Genomic DNA, 19,024 nt, shown 5'->3' on the forward strand with positions numbered 1-19,024 from the left:
TTTGAAGAATTTCACAACATGACAAGAATTCAACATATTAATCATCCAGCTACATAAAAGCACGTGCTCAATTCAATTCATCGTTACAGAGGTGCTTTCCTTTTTTCAAATTTGAGTGCATAATTCTATCAAATTTCTCGGCCTTCATTGGAAGAGCATCACTACTATAGAGTTACTTCCCCTACTTTCACAGGCTTCTCCAGCAGTCAACAGGTGCCCTTTGCTGTATCCCGACTGAATGCTGATCATCTGTGCAGGCAGCAGCAGCAACAACAACAGCGTACAGCAAGCCAGCATAAGTACATTAGTATCAAATATATACAACATGAATGACTACATATATCAAACAGATTAAAAAGGTATAAAGTGTACCTTGATCGTTTAAAAAAGTTGATCTGTTTATCTCCAGCCAGAGAATTTGATTGCACGATTTAATCATCAGCGTAACATGAACCTCTCCCCAAACTACAGTCGGAGATGAAGCCGAAAGACAGCCCTTTGATGTTGCAGCATTAATATCCAATCTGACCACCAACACATGGTAAAGAGCACACAATGTAAATGCATTGTCAGCAGTCTTCTAATATCTGTTACCAAAGAGCTGCCTTTCAAACATCAGCAAGATTAAACCTTACTCCATCATTCAAATCTACATCAAGAGGCAACTGTCTTCATTCAATCCTCTTTTGTCCATTATCAATACGTTTCCTCGACAACTGTGTGACTCTTGTATACGTACATTCTTTCTAGAAAACTACAGAACACATTTATATCAAATCGCATCCTTCTTCGGTCTTGCTCAGGGTCCATGATGTTGCGGTCAGCATTTGAAGCAGGTGTTATACATGATGTTGATGAAGCTGGGTGGACGATGTGTTGCAGGGTTAACTCAATGCAGTGTTGGACTCCGATGGGTAATCTCACCGCGTGAAGGAATGACACCATCAACCCTACCCTACATAGATCTGACTGACCTAGTTACTAGATGAAGCAGATGGACACTGGACAGCAATGGCGTGACACACCATCATGGACCGTGGACTATAGTGGGAGAGGCTGAAGCTGCTTCAGGCAGATACTGCCCAGTGGAAGGTATCATCAGTCATCTCCTGTACCCACAAGGTCACAAGGTGAATCCTACTAGCTTACGAACTGATGCAACCCTGTCCCGTACAAGGTCATAAGATGCATCTATGTAGCTTGATAATTGATGCAATCACAAGGTGAATGTTACGTAGCTGTGTAACCGATGACAACGCAAGCTAGGGCTTCTCCATCACCTGATGGGCCTGCGCAGGCATCTGACTGATTGCAAGCATGGAGCTGTGGACTGACCACCTGAAAGATGACCCAGGTTACCTTGTCACCTGATGATAGTACTTTCACACATTCCAAGTCGGCTCTCAGTCTGTTAAAACAGGACGGTGCATTTTCTAGCATGGCTTGATGAAGGAACTATGGAGACGGTCTGTTCCAAACACTAGTGGGATTTGCCCGCTCCAGACACCTCAATGTTCTCCTGGTTATGAAACACGACACTCAATCAGCAGCTTGCATCCTGGAGATCTCGTTTTAACAACCGACAGTGACATCTTTCAGGTCTGTGAACTAGAGTAATGCTATATGGTGTGCTAGACTTGATCCTGATCGTACAGGTGGACCTCTATGTAGGATGTCGGCACGAAGCCCTCGGAGGTATCGTCCCGCTTGACCCGCGTCCACCCGTCGCCCTGGTCAGCCTCTATGATGTTGAACTCTTCATTCTCCAGCATGGAGATCGACCCTTCGCTGCTTCCTGAAAACCACAGCAACAGGGTGAGTTTATTTGGGAGAGGTAATGTAAAGTGAAATGGGGTTAATGTCATGTTAAAGACTATTGCACTTATATAGCGACGTGCATGCGTGTGCGTGTCTTCCTGTATTAGTCCGAACTATTGCCGGTCTTATAGTGCTAGCCCACTGAGAAACCATGCCGCAGTTCAACATGGACACTCCACCCAGACACAGTATACTGACTCCGAGCCGACCAGTCCTTGTCTTGTCCCCAAACTACTGAGTGTCAGGCAGGATAAAAACAACTACCTTCTTTTAACGTCTATTGGTATGACGTCTCTGGGCAGATGCTGTTTCAACAAGACCATGGAGGCGGTCTTATTTAGGAGGACTGTGTTTTCTGCTGTCTAATGACAGATGGTCAACACGTGTACATAAAGATAAATCAGCATCAAGCTACTTTGGTACGGATGTTGTGATGAAAGTTGGCATGGGCTTTTCTACAGTTGTAGAACTCACCATCAAAAGGATATAATGCCCGACAGGTTCCGATGATAGGAAACGTTTCAAACTCATCCTCCCCCTCCTCATCTCCATCAATAGGCCTGAAACAGAAGGTCAGTATGAGACGTTAGCAGTGAGAGGGAGGCAGTTTCATATTACGATACAGTGAAGTTTCCACACAGAAACATAAATATCAGAGGTACATATCATATGTAAGGTTCAGCTAGATGTTTGTTTTCTATGGATGTGAAATGAACATTGCAAATATTCAGAGTAACATTTGTATCAACATCAAAACAATTGTTATCGTTAATAATTCTTGGAATACTACCTCTATTACATCACTGCCATAATATTGTATTCAGGCTGCGACCACACTAAAACTAAAAAATCACATTTTCATCAGAAGTCCTCCTCACTGTCAACTATACATCATTAGTCGTATCCCTAATAGCACTCTGGACGACCTCTTCCATGTCTAAATGACTTCATTTCCTTTCTAGATGTCATTTCCGGTCTCTCAAAGGTCATAAAGGTGTCATCTATGACGTCACTTCCGGTATTGGTTCCGGTCGTGACGTCACTTATTCCACTTGTGATGTCACTTCAAGTCAGGAGGAAAGCCCGAAGTGATTCAGGTCTCAGAAGTTACCACTTTGGTGAAACCCTCAAGCTCGGGTGTGCTGCTTACAAATCTAGAAACATTACCAGGGCGAACCAGGATTCAAACCCACGGCAAACTGCGGCACCTTAGACGACTGGGCATCCCATGCCCCAACAGCACCATGACGTGACAGACACTGACAGCATATACTTACGCATACACATTATGCTGCAGGTTTGGTGTTCCTGGCTCGGAGACCTGCTGTTGACTGGCTGGGGTACTGCCATCTGACACACTTGGGGACAGCGACTCGTTAGACGTACTGTGGCGCCGATGTTTACCATCTGCCTCACCTAGATAATTCTGGAACACATAACACAAACACTCTTTTCATCACTCAGTATGTCCACACTACCTAGTAAGTTGAATGCTGACTTTCGTGGAACCTCGATAGCCTGGAAATAATTCAGGGACAATGTTGAACATGAAACTCATTATTGCCGGACACTTGTTTATCCAAACAACTAATTTCAGCAAGCAATTCATCTCTACGAACACAGTAGGTAGATTTACGTAGTCAGTAGTGATGGATATTGGCCTTTTCTATAGCCATAAATTGCAATAATGATTCATGTATTGCGATACATACCACAATATATTGCATGCCTTCTTTCATTTGTAATTTGTAACAAAATAATAAAAAAGGTCACATACATCTCACTTCCCCTGCAGTTTTTTGACAACTTTGTAGTAGTCCACCATTTTGTTGGATGTTACTCTGGCCACAACACAAACGTAATAGACAGATCCTATACAGGAGGCTGGTCGTGAATAATTGGGCTTCTTCGATCACAGGAATCAGATGCTAATTTCATAATTTCAACTGAAGTTGTCACTGATGTACATTTTGCCAACAAGATGAAATATGCATGATTTTGAAAAACCCAATATACACCAGTATTTTCCAAACATATTGTCGGAAGTATTCATACGACAATCCTTAAGAACTCTCCAGTATAATGTTATATGTTTCAGGACCTACTGATTGACGAGAGTGATCTAACTGACGTGTCTGTGTGTCCACCTGCCCCCTGTGTCTGTACTTGGAATCATATTGTTTAAATGGCATCAACGTGTTTTCACTCACCTCAAACTTTTGCAGATCTTGCCGTAGATCATCTATCTTTTGAGCATTTTCTTCTATTTTCTTATCTAAGGTACTTGGATCTCCTAGAGCCGGGTTGTTTGCATAAACATCTTTCATCTTCAACATGCCTTCCCTGTAACAGCAAGCCATGTATACAGTCAAACACCGCTGTGTTGGAGTTGAGAGACCTATGTCAATACTGAGGTTCCACACAACCGAAAATGATAAATAAAGAAGGAACATGCAGGGGCAATGCTTTTACTTCGAGACAACAGTAAGTTTGACACAACAGTGTTTCACTGTAATCTCAAGGTATCCCTGTAAAGGCAAGCCCTATGTAATCTCAAGTTGAACTATAGCTATCCCTGTAAAGGCAAGTCCCACATAATCTCAAGCTGAATTAGAGCTATCACTGTAACAGCAAGTCCTATATAATCTCAAGTTGAAACAAAGCTATCCCTGTAACAGCAAGTCCTATATAATCTCAAGTTGAAACAAAGCTATCCGTGTAACAGTTTAACTCTACATTACCTCTGCCTGTCCTACCCCCAAGGACTACCACCCTCCCACAACCCTACATTACCTCTCTGCCTGTCTTACCCCCAAGGACTACCACCCTCCCACAACCCCACATTTCCTCTCTGCCTGTCCTACCCCCAAGGACTACCACCCTCCCTCAACCCTACATTACCTCTCTGCCTGTCCTACCCCCAAGGACTACCACCCTCCCACAGCCCTACAGTTCCTCTCTGCCTGTCTTACCCCCAAGGACTACCACCCTCCCACAACCCCACATTTCCTCTCTGCCTGTCTTACCCCCAAGGACTACCACCCTCCCTCAACCCTACATTACCTCTCTGCCTGTCCTACCCCCAAGGACTACCACCCTCCCACAACCCTACATTACCTCTCTGCCTGTCTTACCCCCAAGGACTACCACCCTCCCACAACCCCACATTTCCTCTCTGCCTGTCCTACCCCCAAGGACTACCACCCTCCCTCAACCCTACATTACCTCTCTGCCTGTCCTACCCCCAAGGACTACCACCCTCCCACAGCCCTACAGTTCCTCTCTGCCTGTCTTACCCCCAAGGACTACCACCCTCCCACAACCCCACATTTCCTCTCTGCCTGTCTTACCCCCAAGGACTACCACCCTCCCTCAACCCTACATTACCTCTCTGCCTGTCTTACCCCCAAGGACTACCACCCTCCCATAACTCTACAGTTCCTCTCTGCCTGTCCTACCCCCAAGGACTATCACCCTCCCACAACCCTTGAGTACCTCTCTGCCTGTTCTTTGGCCATTTCCTTCTTGATTGCATCAATCTTCTGCTGCAGCTTCTTCCGACGCTGATTGGGAGGCAGGTCACTAAAGTCTTCCTTTGGGTCATCCACCTGAAGACAATCAAACCAGTCATATCTCACTCTAAACTGGTCAATATCCATGTAAACGCCCACCATCAAGCAGATATGTCACAAGTATCTTTAACAAATCGTTTCTAACAAAACATTTTGTATTTACCACAAAGCATGTCATTCACATAACAATACTCTACATGATCATTAAGCAAAGCGAAATAAGCTGCTAAATTTGCGTTCTTTATCTGTGGGATCATGCCATGTTACACAAAATTACTCAATGTTAATTTCATGGCAGGTCACAATTCATATACAATGATATGGCTGTATGTCACTGAAATGACCGCACATCATCATCACCATCATCATTCCTAAAGGACAACTGTATTAATGACAATGCCACAACGAGGTCAAGGGACCTCATACTAGCATCTACCACTGATAACCCTCAACATGCACGCATGCAATACCAAAGCATACCACAGCATGCAATTTCTACCACTGCTGTTTATAACCACCTAAAACCGTTTTGGTATTCCACTTACTCATTTGTAAGCACGAGACAGCGATTAAGCTGTCTACTGTTTCATTACAAAATGTTATCAGATGAAATACTTAAATTAATCTTTTTGTTCTGTTTGTTGTTTAAGACCGCACTCAGCAATATTCCAGCTATATGACGGCGATCTGTAAATAATCAAGTCTGGACCAGACAATCCAGTGATTGACATCACAAGCATCAATCCATGCAGTTGGGATACGATGACATCCATCAACCAAGTCAGTGAGACTGACCACCCGATCCCGTTAGTCACCTCTTATGACAAGCATAGTTGCCGTTTAGGGCAAGAATGGGTTGCTGAAGACCTATTCTACCCCGGATCTCCACCGGTCAGTTAAATTAATCAGTAGATCGTAAAGAGCATTTACTGAGCACAGCAAAAATGTAAATAAATATCCCAGGCATTGATTGAATGGTGCCTCAGTCCATCAAATATCAAACCTGGACACTTGCTTAGGAAAAGTAAAGCATATCCTGCAAATGTAACACATTAAATCAACAAAAAATAATTCCAGGCAAAAAAAACCCACTGCGAGCCTAAGGACAATGTAATGTTCTGTTATGGACAACATGCAGAAAACACTGGTGAGAACGCAGGGAATGTTAAGTAGCCTCTTACACCAGTGTGAGGACGGGGTTGAGGAAGTCAACCTGACCCGCCTACTTGTGAAGTCAAGTGTTGATATTGTGCAGCAACACTCCGATGACCACATGGCTTGATTTACAGCTTCTGGCACAATAACAATACTCACTAACTCTAATTGCACCTTGTAAACAAAGTCGTACCAAATAGTTGTCACATACTGTTCTCGCTTAGAATTCATAGCCTGAACTTCATGTAATACAAATTGATTTCGTTATTTGTCAAGTAAACTGTAGTCTTCCATATTACAGAGCACCATGTTATCAAGACATTAATCCATCCTCGTGGACAGTTGACATTAATGTATAGTTGCATGTTAAGTCAAATTAACATTTACACAAGAATATTTGTCAACTGTGGTTTGTATTCTGACTTTATGACTGCCCCGTGGCCTAGTGGACAGAGCGTCCGCCTGGAGAATGGAAAGTCAATGGTTGCGTCCTTGGCCATGTCATACCAAAAATGGTACTTGTTGTTGCCTTGCCTGGTTATCTGCATCAAGGGGATAAAACAAGGACTAGTCAGCTCAGTCTGTACACTGTGTCTGAGTGGAGTATCCATGTTATACTGTGGCATGGTATCTCAGTGGGCGGGCACTATAAAACCAGTTTTAATCTGGACTAGTAGTACAAGCAGCCATACACACTCATGCATGTACGTTGATATAAGTAAAACAATCTTGAACACGACGCTAAACCCCATTTCACCTCACATCAAACTTTAGAGTTTAATGAAGCATTTGCACATTTCAGAGTGAGTGAGAGAGTGAATGTTGTTTTTTGCTGAAGTATTTCAGCTATATGGCAACATCCAGTAACTGAATTTCACACAGGAAAACCAGTGGTTGACAGTATGAGCAAATATCCACGCCAGCTAGAGCCATAGTATCAGAAAGATCCCAGGTTTAGAAGTGCTTAAGACAAACATCAGATACTTGGAATCCCCACCGACATGTCAGACGGTATCAATGGGTATCAATGGAGATCCACTTCAACATCACTCCGTGGACATGTCATTTGTTTGCTTGCTGTCAAACCCCACACTCAGCAATATTCCACCTCATAGAGTCTGGACCAGAAAATCCAGTGATGACATCATGAGCATCCATCTACACAAATGGGATACATCAACCAAGTCAACAAGCCTGACCATCTGAACCTGATAGTGGCCTCTTGAGGTGAGCATGGGTTGCTGAAGACCAATTTTAACCCGGATCTTGACAGGTTTGAATTCTGAATCAAATCGCAGCCACAAGAAATAACTTTACATGGTGTCGTACATTTGGGCACCTCCAGGGCACAGCCATGTTGTATTAGTAACAGTGTCATGTTAGAACAACACTGATGGTAATTAGAGTTCCCGGCCACCAACATCCAAAGGTCAAGGTCATCATGGTAGTTAAGTACAACAGAAATCATTTGGTTAATAACTCACAAAACAGTGTTGGAGATGGAACTAAATGGGACGGTTTGTTTGCTTTTCTTCCTTGTTTCTAAAAAAAGTATAGTTGCATCTATCTTTTTCAAAAGTTAGGGGAGATAATTATATAAAACATGGTGCTCAGGCTGGTTGCTTGTGACAATGGACGTATCATCTAAAGAGATGAAGATTTAGACACGGTCACACTATGTAGCAAATTTGAGTTAACTTTCTCGAATATTTCTCTCCATAGATAGATATCCATATTTCTGTACCAACACTGCTTTGATGGAACAATTTCCTGTTATATACAATAGATAGACATGCATCTTTCTTGATGACATCACAGAGTCGCTACATGTTCTCTAAGACAGTTACCATGGTTACATACTGAAGGAAGTACATCTAGGACTACAAGTTGTAAACTTGTAACCTGGGCATGCCCTCTGTGAAACTTTCCCAATCATTATGCTGTGCTGTTTGTTAAAGTGCTCTTTGACAATGATTAAGAAAATTTCCCAGACCATCCCACGTTTTATATCCCCATCTGGTGTTGTACAAGGGAGAAATATGTTCTTAAACAATAGCCCACAAGTGAAAATCAGATGCTGAAGCTGTTTTTTCAACCTATATAAGATTTGTTCCTCTCTGAAAATCCTGTTTTCAAACAAGATACAGCATCACAAGTCTACATAACTCACCTGTCCGGATTAATTTTGATTGTATTCCATGCACTTTAAACAGTTGCAACATAAATGTATTTCCTTGGGACTCTTCTGCAAAGATGCCCCATGCCAAACATTGTTGTTTGCGTATTTGATAGCACTACATGTTTGATAAACATCGGATCTTGACAACTATGTGAAAAGAAACTGTCATCTATCTTCACTGATAAAAGAAATTTGTTGGAGGTGCAATCTTCTGTTTGAGAACATGTTTCAAATATTTCTGGATGACAGATTCAACAGTCTTGACTGTTTGCTCAGAAGCCAGAGTGTGATGAATTATTTCCCCTTGTATATATACACCAGACAGGGTGGTAGATTCACAGTATATACCACAGATCCAGAAGTCTATGGCTAACCCAGTTGGAATCATATTACTTGTCATTCTGCTGCCATTTTTCAAAGCAAATGTCATCATGCTATACACATTCAGAGGAAATACAATTTGTTCCTTCCTGAGTAAAAGGATGCAAACACAATTCTTACTTCACAGAGCTCTCAAAAAAAATGAATTCTTGTGATCGTTAAACAGGAAAAAGCCCATTGTGCAATTTCCTACATTTGCTTTGTAAAACAGGCAACAGAAAACATTGTGGAGCAGATTTGCCACACAGTGACAACTAACAGGCTGTAGTTATGACATTTCATTAACTAGTTTAACACTGTGTATACAACTGACTACACTAATCCTAGACATGACCAAATCAACTGTCACAGTGTGTTGCATCTGCTAACTCTAGGAACTGAGTAAGATGCAGGCTCAGTAGATCATCATATCAAACCATATCTGCCCAGGCCAGGATTGACAGCTCCATAATGAATACCTATAATGGTAGCAATATAATGGAGTCAAGAAAGAGACGTCCTTTTGTACATGGGAGTCAAGGGTCTATTTAAAGGGAATTTGGGACGCAAATAAAATCTATTTGGTACGTATATTCAACATTTAACAAAATATAACGTACATAATAATTCCCTTTACCGGTATGTATTCTATTTTTAAAATATTTTTCTCAGTCATTCAATTTCAAATCATACCCTTTCATGAGCTAGGAATGAGTTTGAAAGTTTTTCGTCTGCGATCTGGATTCTGCCTTCGTAGAGTGAATATTAAGAATTGTGTTAAGTAGTCTTTCGGATTCAGGGGTGAACAAATGAGACCGACTGAAAAATGAGAGGGGATTTGGGATTCAGGGGAGGAGGGGATGTTTTCTGAAATGCCATGTTCTGATATGATCATCTACTCAGCCTGTTCTGACACCTGGGTCTGGATGCTACAAGATATCATAGACACGGCATACCTGGATCTAACCTTCATATACACTGGGTACATGTGTGACACATAGCATACATATGTGACACATTGCATACATCTGTGACAAGTTGCATACATCTGTGATGTGATTGCAATATATTCCATACTTTAAGCTATGTTAGTATTAAATATATGCAAAATGTTACTGGGATATAAAAAAATAATAATTTCGAAATGGTGTAAAAGTTGTTTGTTACAGGGCACAGGGATTACGTTTTAGAAATTGGTTTAAAAAAAGATGTGGGTTGCTAAGAAAGTGGACACTGTCCTATCAGAACGAACAGTTATCACACTTAAACATGACAGGTTGTCATGGTGACATCTTAAGTTTACCAGAAGTGATGTTTTTGTGAATTTGGATGATACTTATGAAACTTTGGATAGCTATTTTTCAACTTGAAATCTAAATTATAACTTTTTAAAGACAAGAAATTCAGAATTTAAAGGGAACATATTTCCTGCATTCCAACATAGGAACACCTAGTTTCTGAGAGCAAACATAGGAGTACTGTGTAGAGTGATTGTCTGTGGCTGTAATGCATGGTCTGTCTATGACATAGTGCAGTAGATCCAGTGAGAGAGACTGACGGACGACGGACAGTGACACAGACATACGAGGTGGGCGACATATTTACCGTGGTAGAGATTGTGGGTAACTGCGATAACAGCTAGAAACAAAATAAATACACACATAGCCTTCAGTTCCAAAGTATCTAGCTTGGATGAGCATCTCTAGCGCTCTATGCTTATATGGATTCAACTCTCTCTGTATGAAGCTACCCAAACTAAAACCAACCAATATCTTCATATCAGACCGAAGTTGCAATTCATAGAAACATGTAAGCACATTGTACCAAGTTGGGATACATTATCGTTAAAGAAGATGGATTAATTTTGAATTTTTTCACCAAGTCAAATAATAATTAACGCATCAAGATACTTTCTGGGTGTTGATGAAATCATCCAACTTGATTCCAAGTAGGCCTGGAAAACGTGCTGAAGAAGGTGAGGTTTCTAATAAAACTGTGCCAACCATCACCTCAGTTCGTCATACTTCCAAACAAATGAGAAATGTAAAATTCTATTGTAATAAATCTTTGTCCTGGAAAAAAGCAATGTAAACAGTGACGCACAAAAGAACAAAATTAACAAAACAATACCTGGAAGCAATCTGACCATGCACCTTGACAAAGATACCCAGCATTATGCCATGATCAGCAGCTACCTCTAGTGTTCCATGGACTTATTGACTTCATAAAAGGGCTCCATTTCAGAACTTTAATTGTTGACTTATTATTGTGGTTTACCATATCGCTGTAGTAACCCTATCTCAGTGCTGCCCCCTTAAAACAATTTAGATTTGGACTTGTTGCTACACGGAGCTGCTGACTGTGCCAGTGTTTTCCTAATAGATTCCCGATCCAAATGTGCATCGTACTTTATAGGCTTCAGCAAAGTGCCAGCGTCATGATCTAACGACAAAGGCAACATGATTTACTTCATGAGACACTCGTCTTCACATACAAGTACTTATATTGTAGATGGAGCAACAATATATTTACTTATGGAGTTGGAAATCGGACTGGTAAAGATTTTTTATCTGCAATAGCTCTCAACGATGACAGCCATAAATCTGTACCTTCTCGAGGATCCATACCCGGTAAGTACATGGAAAGCTGCATGATGGAAAATAGATGTACACATATTTGAAGGCAAATCTATTAGGAAGCAAATTGTCTTGTGGTCTTCATGGGGTTATGATTCATGTACATACGGCAGGGTTGTTAGTGCCGATGTTCCAAATCGGGAATCTATTAGGTAAACACGATAGGACAGCCCGTAGCTGTGCATGGCGACATGTCAATATCAAGGCAGCACAGAGATACACTTACCTCAGCTATCTTTCCATATAGCTTTTAAAAACGCATTCATAAAATTAAAGTAATGTGACATTATTCGGATGCTACAAAACTACATGGAACACAAGGTGTCCTCCCCATCTGGCCGACGCTGTCAAACTGCTTGCAGCACAACTACTCACACACCTACTCATGCCATGCTGAAAACATAGGACTGGGTACTAGACAGGAAACTCAGGGGAAACTATAATGCAGGATGGAAAACAGGACTGCATTCTTTACATACCAATAATCCAATGATCTTTAACATGAGGAAAAACAAATAATAACGGCTGGCTAGAAAATAAAACTTTGGTACAAAATTCTCCCGAGAAATTCTGTTGGTTGTTAACACTCACACAAATACACTGAAGAGAAACCTACAAACAAATTGAGTCAACAGTCAGACACCAAGCACTCAAATCGAAAAGAATATATCCTGACGAAAAATTGGAAGCGTCATAACATTAATACGTCTCTTGAGTTAAATCAGTTGTCAGGAAAGATGTATGCAATTCATGAAAATGAACTACGGTGAAAGGTCTGCTACGTGAGACATGAGAATACATGTGAATACATGTGAATTGATGTGATGAACGTTATGTGCCCTTGAAGGATGAAGCCGACGATGAGGCAAGATGAAACATGTCTGACAACTGATCTAACACAGGAGCTTCACTAACATCCAACATCTAGTCTAACTGCCATCAAACAGACCTGAGATTTCTGCAGCAACAGTTAATAAAAATGTTCAGTCAATGTTTAAGAAGACAAATCATCTTTAGAAAACAAACTTGGAAATTCCACATATTTATAATTACAAATTGGGAATAATGGTAAAAACAACTGAGCACAACATATCTGTAGGAATGACTCCATTACGCCCCAAATTTTTAAATAAAAACCTTTTAAAAAAATTAAAAAAAGAATCTGCAAAAGTAACACCTAGAGTAGACCGTACAATGAAGTGCATGATAAATATTCACTTTACACATGATACAGTAGGTCAGATGACCATATGCAAGAGGTTGTGAAATACATCCGAGTGCATACCACACAGTCTCTACAGTGAAAGCTGTATTATAATCTAGCCTATCTGCCAATGCAACAAACACTCTAGCTTGGGTTAGTGGCATATGGCTGCCTACACATAGTTAAGAATATTAGGAATAAAGAAGATTTGCTATAGTATGGATAAACATCTTGTCTTTTTTTTAAAGTAAGACAAACGTTGATTCATTGTAAACAGAACGAATTCCCTCCCTGTAAATCACATCTACTGACAATAACACCTCGCCCTACAATAGTCAAAAACACATCTTACAATCTAGCAGTACTACCAACACAGAGTAAGGGAACAATAAAGTGGGCGAAATATTTTGGCGTTCCTCATAGTGTACCACCTGCTAACATTTTGTGAGTTCACACACACAGCTTGAGACTGAATACTTACTGATCAATTACATCTGTGAAATAAAAGGGGGCTGGCAACGGTAGGATATTGTATTATGTGGGTCTTTTGGTCAAAGGTTCAAACACAGGATTTGAAACAGATATGTAGGATGCCCTATTCACTTCAAAAGTTTCTTTAAGTCTAGATGAGCCAACATGAAATAAAGCTTGGAAAACACCAGCAAAATCAGTGGATGTGTGAGATGAGATGTCACAGTCATTACATTTAAAAGAATCTCTGAGTCTAGTTTACCTAAAGGATTACAACAAAATGTGGACTAACATCTAGTCTCTGAAATGAAAATATTTTACAGATAAATTATCATCTTAATAAAATACAACAAAAAGGAGCCCAGGGACTTCATTTTGAGAAACTGCAGTAATCTAGACTTGCCAAATATTACAGACCAGCATGGGCTGTATGGGATCAATTTGTTTTCAGGTCTGTATGACAGACAAAGCAAAGTGCATCGTTCCCTTATGTTCGGTTGGTAGTACATGTGCTTCCTAAAAGAACAGTGCACACTCCTGTTAATATGCTAATTCAAAATGACCAATATGTTAGTAGAGAGACCAACAATCTGAACATGACCTACCTTTGATGACTGAAATAAACCAAATATTCCCCCTCGTTTCCGACTCTTGCCAGAAACAGTGGATGTCTTATAGGTATTTTTCATGTCTGAAGGCGCTGATTTGGGTGTGGAGTGGTTCGAGTTTTCGGTGGCCTGCATGTTGCTCAGATCTTCGAATGGAATGTCACTGGGGACCTGAAACCCTGACTTGTGCCTCTCGATAACCATCTTTGAATCCTGAAAACATAAGATGAGGTCCGATGAAATGGAGTAAACGCCACGTCCAAAAGTATAGCACTTAAATAGCGACGTACAAGTGTGTGTGAGTGTGTATGTGTGTGTGTGTGTGTGTGTGTGGGGGGGGGGGGGGGAGAAGAGCAGTCTGTACCCATGAAGAGCTTGGACAGAATAGGTCTCCAGGAACACATGCCTGCCAGAATAGGCGACTATGCTTGTCGTAAGAGGCAACTAATGGGATCAGGTGGTCAGTCTCGCTGACTTGCTTGATGAATTGTGTAGATCGATGCTCATGACATCAATCACTGGATTGTCTGGTCTGGACTCAATTATTTACAGACCGCCGCCATACAGCTGGAGTATTGCTGAGTGTGGGGTTAAACAACAAACAAAGAAACAAACGAACAAAGACTCTAACTCTGTCATCTACTTCCTGGTAAGCATAAATGTATTCTTCTCTACTAGCAATATTCAACACTACATTCAGACATTAAACAATTGTGCATGGTTGTATTGAAGTCTCACTTCTTTTGCATTTATGGCTGCTGCAGCCTTCTGCATGCCGTCGATGCAGGTGTTGATGATGGGGATGACATTCCTGTCAGCCTCTGCACTCTGACCTATAGCTGACTGGAGGCGGTTGATTCGCTTCTCGTCCATATCTTGTAAACCCTGAAACACACACAAATAAGCTTGTACTTGTAAAAAGATGAAAGGGTAATATGACATAAAAGTTGATTAAGATTTTTTATTTGATCTGTTTGTTGTTTAACGCCGCACTCAGCAATATTCCAGCTATATGACGGCGGTCTGTAAATAATCAAGTCTGGACCAGACAATCCAGTGATTGATATCATGAGCATCGATCCCCGCAATTGAGATATCATGACATGCAGTGAGCCTGACCACCCGATTCTGTTAGTCGCCTCTTACGACAAGCATAGTCGCCTTTTACGGCAAGCATGGGTTGCTGACGTCCGACAGATTTGTTCTTGGGCTGATAGTTTATATAAGTAATTATTAATTAAGTATTTTTAAAGTAATGTGATAAACATGACATAACTTTCATATTCATAAACAGTAGGATTAGACCTTTCAAATGGTGTATGACATATAGTCGCAAACATGTTTTACAAGCTGATACTTTCCTTGATAAATGAGTGAGTGAGTGAGTTGGGTTAACACCGCTTTTAACAGTATTCCAGTTATATCATGGCGTGTCAGCTTAATGTGGGAGGAAAGCCCGAAGTGATGCAGGTATCAGGCGTCTACCACTTTGGTGAAACCCACAAGCATGGGTATGGTGCTGCCAAACCTAGAAACATAATCGGGGCGAACCGGGATTCGAACCCACAATCATAGGTTTCTGGCTAGCCCAAGGGACGCAACTCTGCACAGTGAATTGCGGTGCCTGAGACGAGTGGGCCACAAGTGCCCTCCCTTGATAAATGAAGGCTTCATCTATCACTACTTAATCTCTGGGAACTCGGTGTGATAGCAGTAAAAGCTTCTGTTGGACTGGTTGTGTTTTGTAATTGATATTGCAAGTGTATGTCTCCCTGCTTCATCAAAAATGTTTGGGTCGAATAGGACTGGAACAAGTCCAAATTTACTACCCGGGTACCCACCCCTCTATTACCCGGGTACCCACCCCTCTACTACCCGGGTACCCACCCCTCTACTACAAAGTACCCACCCCTCTATTACCCGGGTACCCACCCCTCTATTACCCGGGTACCCACCCCTCCATTTCCCGGGTACCCACCCCTCTACTACCCGGGTACCCACCCCTCTACTACACGGGTACCCACTGTGGATCTCAAGAGACAGGTACAAAATGTCCAATTGGCAAAACGTATTTAGATACAGGTATCAAACAATCTGGTCATGTATACAATAAAGTTGACTTAAGTTATATCTTTATTCAACAATAGTCCGAAAGAATGGGTGCATAGTCAGAAAGAAATGCGAACATTAGTGACTTGTAGCGTAACCATAGAGTTTTAGATAATTTTTGTCTTTAAACAATACATCACGTGACTAACCACAAGTCTGGGTTGTCCTGTGGGTACCCGGGTCCTACTCGTTACCCCCACGACCCGGGTACCCGAGTTACCATTTTTAAATGTGCTGGCCCTTAAACATTTTCAACATCATTCGTAAAGGAATATTCTTTCATAGACTTTTCAAACAGAGAGTCATCCAGCTGTACATAGTTGATAAGGAGATCACTCAATTCACTATATTTCATACGCTGTACTCATGGTCAAAGGGACGATGTAGTTTACCGGGTGCAGGCTGATCTCTACCATCTCGCTCAATTACTGCGCTATAGTGTGACCGCTGTCTCGCAATACTACTCCAGTGACTCTCGCTTCACGATCCTTCAACACCCCTTTTCGGTCTTAGGGAAACTTACACATCTTTACGATCCAACACCCCTTTTCGGTTTTAGGGAAACTAACACATTTTTACGATCCAACATATCTTTTCGGTCCTTAGGGTTAGCTTGCTTTGGGCAAGGGTAGGCCATAAATTCTTACCTTTTCAAGAGTTAATCTGATTGGTCGGTCGTGTTGACATAAACAATAGCGGGTGTAGTTTCAAGAAAAGATTAATGGGACATCACACGCATGCGCAAGTCATTGTTTACTTAATTGCGCATGACTGTTATAATTTTGGTAATAAACTTAAGATAACTTAGCACTAAGACAGATTCAAGAAACGTAGCACTAAGACAGCTTCAAGAAACATAGCACTAAGACAGCTTAAAAAAACTTAGCACTAAGACAGCTTCAAGAAACTTAGCACTAAGACAGCTTCAAGAAACGTAGCACTAAGACAGCTTCAAGAAACGTAGCACTAAGACAGCTTCAAGAAACGTAGCACTAAGACAGCTTCAAGAAACGTAGCACTAAGACAGCTTCAAGAATGGGCTTAGATAAGATCTTTTTCACTATGAGACATTTATGACAATCTTAGTAACAGGACTGTGAACAGGCTGCCAGGTGAGCTACAAAAGGTCCTTGCTCAAACAAATTGCATACAGTAAACTACATTTATAACCAAGACGTTTATAACCAACTGACGGATATAACGAACAGTTAGTTTTTTTGTCCTGTCCATAAGCTGTGTATGCTGCATATATGCTTATAACGAACTACGGTTATAACAATCTTAAATAAGTGGTCCCTTTGAGTTGGTTATGACTGTAGTTCACGGTATGTTGTGAATGATGAAGCCGGATGTACTACCTGAAATACTTGTGGCATGCCGGTGGAATAATACTCTCTCTGATGAGCATTGGTCTGCTGGAGCTGGGCAGCGTACTCGTTTTTGCAATCCTCACATTGAGAAGCCTTCGTATTCATCACAATTCGATGCTGCAAAGTTAAGAAATAAAACATGGGAAATTTTCACAACTTTCAGCTGATAACAGTATAAACATAACACTTTTACCTACGTTCCAGGACTAAAAGTGCTTTACTCATTGTATCACTTGAGGAACAAACCTGGAGCCTCCCTGTGACAGGAAAATGGTTCCCCCACTACACTAGCTCCAGCTCTTCTCACACAAGACTGACACACAGTGTGATAATTACCTTTTCCACTTCAGCTCGGGACAGATTGATGTCTGCATCAGCCTTCCTGTAATTGTCTAGAGCCTTTTCACTGTCTTTGAAAGCCCTTTCGTACTGTCGTTTTGACTGAAAGGTGTAAACATAATGTCAACACCATGTAAAGTTATTCTTATACCTCAGAAACAGTACACAACATACCTTTAACTCAGAGATATTGCATCAATCTACATTTCTTCACTTGAGAATATACAATCAATACAAAAATGACCATGTCATATTTATTTTTACTACAATTTGAAAGCATTAATTACTTTCAAGAAATGCCGGATGTCATATTTGCACGCAATGTAATGACTCTGATCAGTTGTTTAAAACAAATTCCTCTGCACAATTTTTGTTTGTTTGTTTGTTGTTTAACGCCACACACAGCAATATTCCAGCTAAATGACCAGACAATCCAGTGATTGAAATCATGAATATCGATCCATGCAATTGGGATACAATGACATGCATCAACCAAGTCAGAGAGCTTGACCACCCGATCCCTTACGTCGCCCCTTCCGATAATCATAGTCGCCTCTTACGGCATGCATGGGTTGCTGAAGACCTATTCTACCCCGGATCTTCACGGGTCACCTCTGCACAAACATCACTTCAAGTAGTGTAGTGTCTACCGCTGAACTGTGATAGCTGACACACAGTTTTGAGAGTTACCTCTCTTTGTTCAAGAACACGGAAGCAGGCAACCACATGGCATATGTAATTGAGACAAACACCTAAGAAAATAGAGCTTGCATAGCCTTGTACTTATTCTACAAGTTGGTATCTAACAGTACTCCCAATTGTCTCCCCTTGCTCAGGTGTCCCAACCTGTTGGTAACTCCCCACAGAGAAGTCACGGCCATGCATCTCACCTTATCTAACTGTTGGTATGACTGTTTAAGTGAATCTTGAATCCTTGTTCCTTCATGTAAATGCTGAAATGATAAACACACATCCATCAACACCCCACAGGAGCTAAGACATGAAAATGTGGCAGATTTTAATCATTATCACACACGCTTTATGGGGATTGTGTCCTGTTCGTAAATGTGTGGCCATTTCTATATTAAGTGTGTACATATCCTATAGTTTGGTTGATCCCTGTAGGTTGGGAAGTAGGCCTGTAAGGGATGGATTTCTCCACCATTTGGAAATCTATAACTAATGTCTATATGACACCTCTTT

General features: G+C 41.2%; 1 protein-coding gene across 1 annotated transcript in view; it reads right to left on the reverse strand.

Moving 5' to 3' along the window:
• Positions 1–1,631: 1,631 nt before the first annotated feature.
• The window catches only part of LOC139458549 (cdc42-interacting protein 4 homolog), a 29,262-nt gene continuing 11,869 nt past the window's right edge, over positions 1,632–19,024 (reverse strand). The window contains exons 4-13 of the mRNA XM_071239978.1: positions 18,712–18,774; positions 17,819–17,923; positions 17,471–17,599; positions 14,742–14,888; positions 14,001–14,216; positions 5,314–5,426; positions 4,029–4,161; positions 3,096–3,244; positions 2,293–2,378; positions 1,632–1,795 (exon numbers count right to left, since the gene is read on the reverse strand). Coding sequence (XP_071096079.1) covers positions 1,632–1,795; positions 2,293–2,378; positions 3,096–3,244; positions 4,029–4,161; positions 5,314–5,426; positions 14,001–14,216; positions 14,742–14,888; positions 17,471–17,599; positions 17,819–17,923; positions 18,712–18,774 — 1,305 coding nt within the window. The remainder of the gene's footprint in view (positions 1,796–2,292; positions 2,379–3,095; positions 3,245–4,028; positions 4,162–5,313; positions 5,427–14,000; positions 14,217–14,741; positions 14,889–17,470; positions 17,600–17,818; positions 17,924–18,711; positions 18,775–19,024) is intronic.

Source organism: Haliotis cracherodii, unplaced genomic scaffold (genome assembly GCF_022045235.1).
Source record: "Haliotis cracherodii isolate W230 unplaced genomic scaffold, xgHalCrac1.p SCAF_13, whole genome shotgun sequence".
In the NCBI taxonomy this organism is placed as follows: Eukaryota; Metazoa; Mollusca; class Gastropoda; order Lepetellida; family Haliotidae; genus Haliotis; species Haliotis cracherodii.